The following is a 12,113-nucleotide window of genomic DNA, read 5'->3' on the forward strand; positions in this document are numbered from 1 at the left end:
GAGAGAGAGAGAGAGAGAGAGAGAGAGGATTGATAGATGATTAATAGATGGATGGATAAATAGATAGATAAATGATAAATAGATGATAGATAAGATGATGGATAGATAGATGATTAATAGGTAGATAGATAGATAGAAACTTTTTTCTTAGGAGAGTAGGCAGAGTTCAGAGGCTTCCATCATTGCTGCTGTGTTTTTATCTGGAAGAAAAGAAAGGGATTTAGGGGGCTGGCAAGATGGCTCAGTGGGTAAGAGCACTGACTGCTTTTCCGAAGGTCCTGAGTTCGGACCCCAGCAACCACATGGTGGCTCACAACCACTAATAATGAGATCTGATGCCCTTTCTGATGTGTCTGAAGACAGCTACAGTGTATTACGCCAGAGCAAGCAGGGCCAGAACGAGCGGGGCAGTCCTGAGTTCAATTCCCAGCAACCACATGATGGCTCATGGCCATCTGTACAGCTACAGTGCAAATAAATAAATAAATAAAATATAAAATAATTTATATAAAATAAATAATTTACATAAAATAAATAAATAAATCTTTAAAAAAAGAAAATATTTAGAAAGGGATTCAGATTCATGTTCTTGTAAGTTATTGAATACCTTGCTAAGACGTGTGTATGTGTGTGTGGGTATGTATGTATGTATGTGTTTTAACACTACAGTAGTTAATGAGTAGGTGGACTCATATATTAGACTTAATTTTAAGCTGTGTTCATCCTAGTTAAGTAATTCTTGTCCCCCACAGTATCCCTTTTCATTAATAAGTCACCTTTGATAAGAACTAAATGTGGTGATACTTATAAGGCACTTATAAGCTGTATGGGAGGGGGAGCTAAGTCCTGAGTCCCTGTTAGATGTCTTCCTATTTTCCATATACAGGTTTTCCCACATAGATAAGACCTAGGTGGGGTGGTACAGAAGAAGCTCACAGCCCTGATGGCTCCATGTTGACAGTCTGCCATACTCTGCTACACTCCTTTGGGAACCCAGCCCTGGTGTACTACCTGGACAGGACATATGATATCTGTTCCACCTTACTCTGCCCAAAGCCACAAACCAGTGAAATGGCAGGGCGGGCGGGCGGGACTGGGCATGGCTGTTGGTTTTCAACTGTGTCAAGCTGCTCTGTGTCTTGTTCTTGTACCTGGCTTGTGGTGCTCACCCGTTCTGCTCGGCTGTCTCCTCTGCCTGTACAGGTCAGCACTTCTCACCCTGCACCTGTCTCCCCGGGACATTCCACAGCCATGGTCAGTGTGCCCAGCTCCCAGCAACACCTCTCAACTAATATGTGAGTAAAAAGCTCAGAACCAACCCACCCCCATTGCCACCTAGTCTCCATGCCCAACCCATTGCATCCAAACAGCTAACAGCACCCCTTCCTTCTCTTCCACCGATGGCAGTGAGCACAGATGAGAAAAACACAGATTAAAGAATACACATGGAGCGACCTATGGTACTGGCCACATATGTGGCAGAAGATGGCCTTGTTGGACATCAGTGGGAGGAGAGGCCCACCCTCAGGATGCCCCGGTGTAGGGGAATGCCAGAGCAGGAGGATGGGAGTAGTTGTGTAGGGGAGCACCCTCATAGAGGCAGGGGGAGCTGGGATGGGATAGGGGATTTTGAAAGGGGAGACCAAGAAAGGGGAAAACATTTGAAATGTAAATAAAGAAAATATCCAAGAAAAAGAAAACACAACATTGCTAGGAGATTGGGTATGGAGCGCTCTCTATTGTCCCACTTCAGATTTAAAATATTGGGTCATAAGTGAATATTGACCTGCTATATAGTCAGTAAAGTAAAAAACAACATAAAAAATATATTCAGTGTTGGAGTGAGAAAAATACATACAAATAAGAACCATTTGATAAAGAGTTTAGGAGTATCTCACAGTCCTTAGGATCTCAGAGGACTACCTTCTAGGCATGTCCAACCTGCAGCCTACACACTACGTAGGACCAAACATAGCTAAGGATTCAGTCCAACACGAAATCATAAGCTAACTTAAAACATTACCAGATCTATTTTGCTTTTGTTATTTTTCTTTTTTTGTAAGCTCCATTATACAGTCCTGGGGCATAAAGTTTCAACATGACAACCTCATGTCACAATGTCAAAAGCTTGGACATGTCGGGCGGAGGTGACCCCGGATCCAGTACAGCAATTAAGTTCTTCCTTCAATGCCTTTCTCCAGGCAGCTGTTCTCACAGCTGAGCCTCACTGTTCCCCGTTGTCCTCACTACCCTACTGTCCCTGTGACTCATACCAGGCCTGACGCCACCTACCTGATTCTTGATGCCACCTACCTGATTCCTGGGTGAACTTTAGAATAGAACGTCTTTCTTCTCACTCATTTTTGCATGACACTAACCGATTCCCCTACACCCACCAGTCACCAGTGGAGCCATTTATGTGCGAAAATACTGATGATAATCACCCCTGCCTATTACTTCCTAACATACACTTTACAGCACCCAGCTGTCTCCCAGGCTGTTCCCCAAGTCAGACAAGCCCTACTCTCATCTTGGAGTGTTTTAGTGTCTGTGCTGACTCTGGTCTCCCGAGCCTCTTTGTCTTCAGACCCACAGCAGACAGTACTGAGAAGGCACTGGGTAGACTGTCACACCTCTGCTACTGTTCCTGACCTTCAAGCCATTTCTCTGATGGAGGCCAGTTTCCTATTGTCACAGTGCCCATGTTGGCCTATCCATGTGATTTCCAGCCACATGAAGTGGAGAGAAGAAGGTCTGCTTCCCCACTTCCACCCCCACCCCCCACCCCCCGGCATTCCAGCCAGGCCGCTCCACTTCTCTCTGCCTTCCATGTTTAAGTTTCCATTTTTAGTGATATGTGTTGCTAGGTGCTGGTGGGTGAGCTGCAGGGACTGGCCTCCCTTAGTCCTTCATCAGCTCCGTGCCCTTCTCAAGCATGTTCCGCTTCCCTTACCAGCTCCTTGTGTTTCTAGGTTTGTAGCCCTACATTGTTACTCAGCCCACGGACCCGAGGAGCTGGACCTGCAGAAGGGAGAAGGCATCAGGGTTCTGGGCAAGTACCAGGATGGCTGGCTGAAGGGTTTCTCCTTACTCACTGGACGAACTGGCATCTTTCCAAGTGACTACGTCATCCCTGTCTTCAGGTAAGTCTCTAGGGCCCTTCTGTGCACTGGGTCTGATGGTGGTAGACCCAGTGTCTTTTTCAGCATATAAGCCAAGAAGTAGCTTTTGCTTTCATGTTCCATTAACTTACACACAAAATATTTATAACTTTTTTCCCCCAGAGGTCTCACCATGTATTTATAGGCTGGCCTGGAACTTAGCCAAGTTGGCCTCAAACTCACAGTCCTCCTGCCTCAGATTCCCAAGTGCTAGGACCACAGGTGTGAACCACAGTACCCAGCTTTGCCACATACCCTGGCACATACCCTGGCCCATGCCGAAGAGCCTGGCGTGTATTATCCTCCACATAAAGTCACTGATACACAGTGAAATGACTTGCTTAGGACGGTGTTTGAGGCTTTCTACTGCCAACTCCCACATTTCCCACATCACATCTGACACCAAAACCATACCATAGATGAGACTCATTGGAAAATGTGACCAGATGCCTCCCCGGGGCATCTTAGAAAGGTTCTCAGGACACTTGAATGTGAGGTAGAATTTCCATAGATTCAGACCCATACTTGACACCCATCCATGCCCAGGTGAAAGACCAGTTACCCTGAAGGAGCCCTTCCCTCCCAGCTCTTCCAGTGACATACCTAATCAATGCCACTGACCGCCAGTTTGCCCTGCCTTTTCCCACTGTGCCCATAAATTCACACAGACCTCAAATCTATTGCCACTCCTCCTACCTCCATCACCACCTGCCCAGCCATAAGACAATGAGGCCCTTGTTACATGCTAAACCCTGTCTTTGTGACATGTCAGAGGGCCAAAAACCCCGAGAGTGGCAGACTCTGTAAGACACTTTGGCAGACCATCCTTTAGGTGGGGGTCCTGTGTCCAGAGGAGGGCAACAATAATGGTGAGAAAAGAGGGAACTGTAGCATTGGAGAAACTGATGAGATAAGCTGCTTTAACCTGTGGGAAACAGGATGTGAGTGATGTGTGTGCCAGGAGCCAGACAGAGGCCATGACTGACAGCCAAGGAGAGGGGGATACAACTTAGATGACTTGGGCTCAAAAAAAGGCTACGTTTTCTAATACATAGAATTTCCTTTACACAACTGACCAGCCAGGTAGAAGGTGCCTATTTAAGAAGAATACAGGCAAAAATAAAGTCTTCAAGCACCTCAAGAAAGGAGATATATATACATATATATACATATATATATATGTATATATATGTATATATATGTATGTATGTGTGTATATATATATATGTCATATACATATACACATATGTGTGTATATATATGAAAGAAGTTGGGATAAGACATAATAACCATTCCTTTAGATGTAAGATCCCTAGAATTTGTTGGAAGAGTACAAACTAAGTGTGTGTAACTAATGCTTTCATCATCTCTTTAAACATTTATTGAATTTTTTTTTTTTAGATTTGGTTTCTATGTATGTTTTGCCTGCATGGATGTATGTGCACTGTGTGCAGGTCTGATGCCCTCAGAGACCAGAAGACAGCATTAGATCTCCTAGAGCTGGAGTTACAGATGGTTGTGACCCACCATATGGGTGCTAGGAACCGAACTCTGGGCCTCTGCGAGAGCAACAAGTACTTTTAACTACTCAGCTATCTCTCCAGTCTCTTAATGTTCACTATGTTGTCAGATATCATACCTTTCCTGCACCTGGGAAAATATTAGTAAATAACACACACACACACACACACACACACACACCTACATCTGTGTGTAAGGATTTTTCTTACTGAGAAGAATCAGGGAAATGTTGGGGTAAGCCAAAATGGTTGTGGAGAGAAGTACATTCCAGGCCACAGGAACAGCAAGTTCAAAGGGCCTGGGGTAGGAATGTACCCGACATGAAAACCAACTAGACTGGGTTAGAGCAAATGATGGATAGGCCAATTGAAGATGAGGTCAGAATGGTAAATGGGGCAAACTCATCTAGAATTCTTAAGTCATAATGAAGGGTTTAGTTTTTAACTCCACAGCAGAGGCTTTGAGCAGAAGAGCAATATGATCTAACCTGTGTTTAACTATAATCTCTCTGTTTGCTGGGTTGAGAATAAACTGTTGAGAAGAAAGGGTAGAGCCAGAAAATCTAGCTAAGAGAATACCATACCAACCCTACTGTGAGGGTAAGTCATCACGTTGTCAGCCTACGGAGTGGTAATTGAAAGCTGTAGATGCCACAAATACCTTAAAGCTAGAGGCATCAGGGGTTATCTGACATTAACTATTAGGTGGGAAATGATAGAGGATTTAAGGTAAGTGTGAGGTTTTTCCTCTGGTTAGCCCATAGAGCGTCTGCTTTGTTAGGATGCCAGTAATGAAAACATTGACAGATGGGCTTGGGCTGTGGGCAAGCAAACACTCATTTCACAGCAGATTGTGAGGTGCCTGTTAATAACACAAGTAAAGGTGCTGGTGAGCCACTGAGTAGACATGTCAAGCATTGAAGAAAGAGTCCTGGCCATGTGATGCTTACTAAAGTCATGAGATTAGATGAGATCATTTTGACATGATGAGAGGTCAAGAGACTAATAGGAAGCCAGAAGCAAAAGCCTTCAAGGAATAAGAGGAGAGACAGACCTAGAGGATACGATGTTTGCAACAGTTGCCATGGATGGCAGAGTTTGATAAGATGAACCAAAGCTGGAAGATATTAAAAAAGAATGTAGAGTAACCATGAAGGATGAATGATGGACAAGGAAAGATGCCTATCCCAACCTGGAAACACTTTCTTTTATGGGCTCTGACCTAAGTAAGTAGTCCAGGGCCCATGCTGACTGCCAACATCTTGCTTATACACCAGGGTTAGCCCAGAGTCCAGGATGGATCATCATAGTATTAGTATGAATGAGAGTGGTCATATATTTACCATCCATACATGAATACTTTGAGGAAGTATAAACTGAGGACAGCTCTTCGTTTCCTGGGATAATCGTGTGATCACCCTGTGTGTGTGTAATTCCAGCTTCCCAATGCTCCTCCTATTCTCCCTCCGTGTTCTTCTCTTAGGTAGGCACCCAGTGTCCTCAAGTAGGTCTGTGATCACCCCTCTGAAATGGCTGCATGCCAGACAATAGTGGTGGTCTAGCACCACCGACTGACAGTGAGCTGATCCCCACCTCTAAGTCCACAGAATTCGGAACATTAGCAGGTAATGAAGTGCTAAAGCTGGGGCATAGTTTTCTCGTGGGGAAGTGGCATTCTCAGGAACAAGCCCCTCTGTCCCAAAATGCTGCTGGGTTAGAGAGGATCCAAGTGTTGCTTCCTTGGTGATATTTCTCATACAAAGAAAGTTCCTATCACCACTCACCTTAGAGGTGCATGATATACACCAAATTTGTCCAGCCGGATACAGCTGGCCCTTATTCATATCCACATGTCCATCATATTAAGTTTCATCCTCCTGTTTCTCAGGACTGAAAAATGCTGTCCATTGTCAGCTTTGTCTCTGCTATTATTATCAGGTTCTACATGAGAAACTAGTGGGTTAGACAACACATGCAAGGCTCCTTTCTGCTCTTTCCGCCTCCCTTGTCTGTTTCCTACTTACAATGCTGGCTCTGTGGTGCCTTTAACTCCTTCGGTGTACAATGCCATGGCTCAGAGATGGGAGGTGCCCTCAGGCTCTGACACCTTTGCTCTTTTAGCATCACACCCTACAGACTGAGACAGAGTTTAGGGATTAACTATAGATAAGAACTGACCAGATCTGGGCGTTGTGTCACATGCCTGTAATCCCAGCACTCCGGGAAGCTAAGATAAGAGGATTTGGCATGAGTTTGGGACAAGGCTAGGCAATATGGCAAATATCAAGCCAGTCAGGGCTACATAGCAAGACAGTCTCAAAAAAAGAAGAAAAAAAAAGTGACCAAAATGACAAGGGTTCTATTTAAGAGTCAACAAGTAGGACGCTCCAGCTTTCAACATATCTAGCTCCTATTAACCACAGCTAAATCTCTGTATCCATGAAGTCTCTTCTCCTCCCAGACCCCAAAGACACAAACAGGCTCAGGTTCATAAAGCAGTTCTCATGCATCCGTCTGTCCAGCATCCACACCCCTTTGTAGCAGCACCAGCATTCACTTGGCTTTTTTTTCCTGCGTGGCCTCAGTAGGTGATGATCCTCAACTTTCCTGTTCCATCCACAATTAGTTTTCTTTTCTTGGGGGGTTGTTGGTGCACGAGACAGGGTCTTGTGTCGCCTAGACTGGGCTTGATGTTATTGTATAGATGAAACTCACCTTGAGTTTCTTATTGTGGTGGTTGGAATGAAAATGGTCCCCCCATAGAATCATAAAAAAATGACACTATTAGAAGGTGTGGCCTTGTTGGAGTAGGTGTGGCCTTGTTGGAGTAGGTGCAGGTGCGGCCTTGCTGGAGTAGGTGTGGCCTTGCTGGAGTAGGTATGGCCTTGCTGGAGTGGGTGTGGCCTTGCTGAAGTGGGTGTGGCCTTGTTGGAGTAGGTATGGCCTTGTTGGAGGAAGTGCATCACCAGGGCATGGGCTTTGAGGTTTCAAATGCTCAAACCAGGCCCAATATTTCTCTCTGTTCCTGATGCCTGAGGATCCAGAGAGAGAATTCTCAGCTTCTCCAGCACCATGTCTACCTGCACTACCATGCTTCCTGCCATGATAATAATGGACTAAACCTCTGAAGCTGTAAGCCAGCCCCAACTAAATGTTTTCCTTTATAAGAGTTGCTGTGGTCATGGCATCTCTTCACAGCAATAGAAACCCTAAGACACTTATCCTCCTCCCATCTCCTGGGTGTTGGGATTTCAAGTATGTGCCACGATGGCAGTTTAGCTTAACCAGTCTTGCAGTCATACTTCCAACTTTGAAACTGGAGTCAGGGAGAAAGGAATACAGGAAAGCTGATGGTCATTATTGTGAGACCAACAAGTAACATCAATACTCTGGCATCAGATCCCCAACTGAATCTTCAGGTGCTCATTCAAATCTTGCTCCCAGGTCCTTTCCACCTGATTCCTGCCATCCCGATAAATTCCCTTCTATGTAATTATACAGGATGGTTATTTATTGTAGCTTCATAGACACATATGCCTATCGTGTGCCTTATGGGGGTAGGAAAGGGACAAGGGGACATCACTTCCTAGCCTTTCATTCTCCACAGAGACACTACAAAATTGGCCAAGGGTCAACCTTTCTTCTTCATGGAAGGCTGCTTCTGTCTCAAGCCCAGTAGAACTGCTGAGTGAAATGCTCTCTTTGAAAATGGGGTAAGCTCTAATATTACAGAGAGAAGGACAGAGGGACCTGTTAACAGAGCAAACCAGAATATCCACTCCTCCCACTTAAGCCCAGAATGTCTTCCAGTCTCCTCTGGAAAACAAGGATCATAATGTCTCCAAGTCTGGGGTTTCCTGGGGATTAATTAATACATGTTAGCAAAGTGCTTTGATGTTGGAAGAAAATGCTGGGTAAGTGGTAAGCTTTTTGCCAAAAGACATAGAGGGAGTCAGCACTGGGTGGGAAAATCACAATTCAGGAGTTCCTGGAATCAAGCCCAGTGATGAGCATATAGCTAGTGCCATAAACCGTCACTCAGAGAAGGGACCAGTACAATAAGACTGGCTTGAGCCTAATTAGCTGCATTCTGTCCTTGCTTCTTTTGCTTCTGCTGGGAAACAATTTGAGAACTAATCTTGCCTATTGCTTATGCACTTGGCAGCAAGCAACTCCTAGTGGCCTCTTGTTCAAAAGACAGCTACACTCTAAGGTGTTAGTTTCTGGAGATCATCTTCAGTGCCCAGGCCACATCTCTAGAACGTAGTCTTGTTTTCTCACTGATGTCCATTCTTCATTGACCACACCATGGAGACCAGAGCAGGTTGACAGCTCTGCCCTGAAGGTCCCTTGCAGCAGGCATCAGCTCCTAGAGCATCTGGCAACCTTTGCTTCTTGAGTAGCATTGGCCACCGTTAAACAATAGCTAGCCTACCTTCACACAGAACTGGCTCGTTAGTATAGTACACATTGTGGTCTATAATGAGCTGAATTGTGGAAAAGAAGATGAGGAAGAGCAAGGGGAAACAGCCTAAAGAAAACCATATAGGACACTGGGAGACAGGACACCAGGAAGGCTTTGTACACCAGAGCCTTGGTGGAATTCGTTGTCTGTGGTATTATCAGAGGCTATTTCATCAACAAAGTGATGGGGTGATTGATAAGCTGCACATAGGAATCAGGATGTCATGTCTGGACCAGTGAGAAGGAGAGAAAGGCATGTCAAGTAGCAGCTACTACCATGTACTCCACTGGATTTCAGACTGGAAACAGAGTCCATGAGCTTGCTGTTTATAAAACCTTAATCTTGTTCATGATATCCCAGCCTAGCATATTACAAAGTCACTTCAGGGCTACCAGACACCTTAATTTATTTCAGGTTAAAAAAAATGTTTTTTCTCTGCTTCTATAACTCACCCTGGAGCTGGTACACTTCGTAAGTAGGGCAGAGAGGTGGCTTAGACCTAGTTTCAAACCTCCAGTCTGGTAATTGTTTAGGCAAGTAACTATGAGTCTCTGTTTGTCTCTCAGTTTCTGTATCTCTATTTCTGCTCCCCCCTCTCTGTCTCTCTCTCTCTCTCCATATGTGTGTCTCTGTCTCTGTCTCTCTCTGGATATGTGTGTACCTTCCTCTCTGTCTCTGTCTCTGTCTCTCTGTATCTATCTGTGAGTGTGTGTATATGTGTGTGTGTGTGTGTAAGAGAAGCCATATTTATGTGTAAGTAGGTGCAGAGGCCAGAGGTCAACTTCAAGTGTCATTCCTTTGGAATCACCCACCATGTCTTTTGAGCCAGGATATCTCACTGGGACCTAGAATTCAACAATTCGGCTAGGCTGGCTAGCCAGCAAGCTCCAAGGATCTGCTTGTCTCCACCTCCCTGAACTGGGATTACATGATACCAGCACAGCTGGCTTTTTTGTATATGGATGATGGAGACTAAACTTAGGTACTCATGGTTTCACACAAAGCATGTTAGCTCTGAGCTCTCTCTCTCTCTCTCCAGTCCCATACAGTCTGTTTAATCTCTATGTCTCTAAAGCCATCGCCATACTAGTGCTACTGCAGAAAACTGTTAAAAAAAACTCACACTAATATGGGTGAAGTACCTGGTTGGTGAAGGCACTCATCATGTGTTAGCCAAAACTTCTAGAAGGGAGTTCTGAAAGCATTATGGCAGCCAGTAGACAAACACATTAATCAACAGTCCATACAGAACACAGAGGCTATAAAATAAGCCTTAGAATTCTTCACCTTCAAAGTGTTCGGCATCTAGTGGGAAAGCTACGGAATAAACAAAGACTCAATAAATAAAATAAGCAAAGAACAGTGTAAGATCGTGTAAGATCTGTGCCCTGAACTGGGCTGAAGGAGTATGGAATGAGGAGATATCAGGGCCGTAGGAAAGAATGAAGTCTTGGTGTTCAAGTTCTACCAGGACCTTGTGAGCCCTTCCTTGCTGTCAGGACCCAAGTAGCTATGAAGGTGCAGGGAAGGTAGGATCAATTTAGCCAGGTGGAGATGGGTAGTTGAGAAGGTTACATTCATTTGAGGGAGCTCACTTTAAAAAACAAAACAAACAAAAACAAACAAACAAAAACATATTGCTCTTGACTAAACATTTTCTTTCTCCATTTCTTCTCTTTTTAAAAATTAGTTCAACAGCTAGGAAGACATCTAGCTTTCCTGATTCTCGGAGCCCCACTGTCTGCACCACATGGGCGTTATCCACTTCCTCTGTGTCCTCCCAGGGTAGCTTTTCAGAAGGTGATCCCCGGCAAAGTGGGCCCTTCAAATCTGTCTTTGTGCCCACTGCCGTAGTCAACCCTTCGAGGAGCACACCTGGCCCAGGGACTTCTGGACAAGGGTCTCTTAGGAAAGTGCGGAGCAGCATGAGAAAGAGTAAGTACTGATGGAGAGGTATGTGCGTGCCTAGGGCTGATGATGGGGCTTCCAATGGCGACACGCTGCAAGTTTGTCACTAGAACAATGTGTTTATTTTGAGCTGAGGCTCTGCAAAGGATAAGTCTCAAGGGACAAGCGCTTTTATTGAGTGTAGCTCAGACAGTCCAAAGTGCACTGTCCAGGTCCACTTGAACATATATGGTGAGTGGGGTGATACCAAGCTGAAGGACAGTTTGTAATTGGACTATAGCCAAGGGATGCTGATTTTTACTTAAAACCAGCCAAAGGCTGATATTACTGCTCAGTGCTACTCAAAGTATGTTCTAGGGTCATCTCTGCATGGGAGAGCCTGGGGGGGTCAAAGATGAGATGCTAGATAGTACTAAAAGGCCCTGTTTTCTACTACGTTGTTTGTGTAAAGCATGCAGAGAGGTTCCTCTCGAAAAAGTTATACAAAAGCAAGGCTCCCATCCTGAACCCACGATGTCCTAAGTTTTCAAGATTAATAGATGTACCTGATTGTTACACTCCCTGCACTGCCCTGTGACTTCTGTTCCCCCTATATAACATCCACACTGAATGCATGGCAGTCACACAGAGCTATCATTAATACCATGCTGTTATTAGTATCTCAACATACTAAACTTCATGTCATTTCCTCTGGGGATTAAAAAGAAAAAGAAACAATCTTGAAACCTCATGGTACAGGTCATCTAGGATTTCTTCCTGTAATAATCCAAGTGTGGGATGTCCCTCCATCAAACCAACCCTGCCTTCAGTCTCTCCTACAAACTCAACAAATGACTAAACATGAGATACAGCATTGCAGACATAAGAGTGGCACAGGGACAGTGTACCACATAGAAAAAATATATATATAGTTATAGTTATATATAGTTATATAGTTATATACATACATTATAGTTATATATAACATATATATTGGTTTTTTTGGTTTTTTTAAGTTTTATTGCAGTATGATGAGAAAAGTTACATGATTTCAATTTATCTGAATTTATTAACATTTAA

General features: G+C 44.4%; 1 protein-coding gene and 1 long non-coding RNA gene across 3 annotated transcripts in view; both read left to right on the forward strand.

Moving 5' to 3' along the window:
- Window positions 1-12,113, forward strand: part of Sh3rf2 (SH3 domain containing ring finger 2) — a 106,948-nt gene that overhangs the window by 86,754 nt on the left and 8,081 nt on the right. For both annotated transcript variants that reach the window (XM_031365568.1, XM_031365569.1), the window contains 3 exons: window positions 1,204-1,295; window positions 2,973-3,143; window positions 10,837-11,081. In XM_031365568.1, coding sequence (XP_031221428.1) covers window positions 1,204-1,295; window positions 2,973-3,143; window positions 10,837-11,081 — 508 coding nt within the window. The remainder of the gene's footprint in view (window positions 1-1,203; window positions 1,296-2,972; window positions 3,144-10,836; window positions 11,082-12,113) is intronic.
- Window positions 3,187-9,106, forward strand: LOC116087102. The gene is made up of 3 exons (XR_004117252.1): window positions 3,187-4,030; window positions 6,165-6,306; window positions 8,289-9,106. It is a non-coding gene; the product is annotated as an uncharacterized LOC116087102 (long non-coding RNA).

The sequence above is a fragment of the Mastomys coucha genome, unplaced genomic scaffold (assembly GCF_008632895.1).
Source record: "Mastomys coucha isolate ucsf_1 unplaced genomic scaffold, UCSF_Mcou_1 pScaffold13, whole genome shotgun sequence".
NCBI classification, from domain to species: Eukaryota; Metazoa; Chordata; class Mammalia; order Rodentia; family Muridae; genus Mastomys; species Mastomys coucha.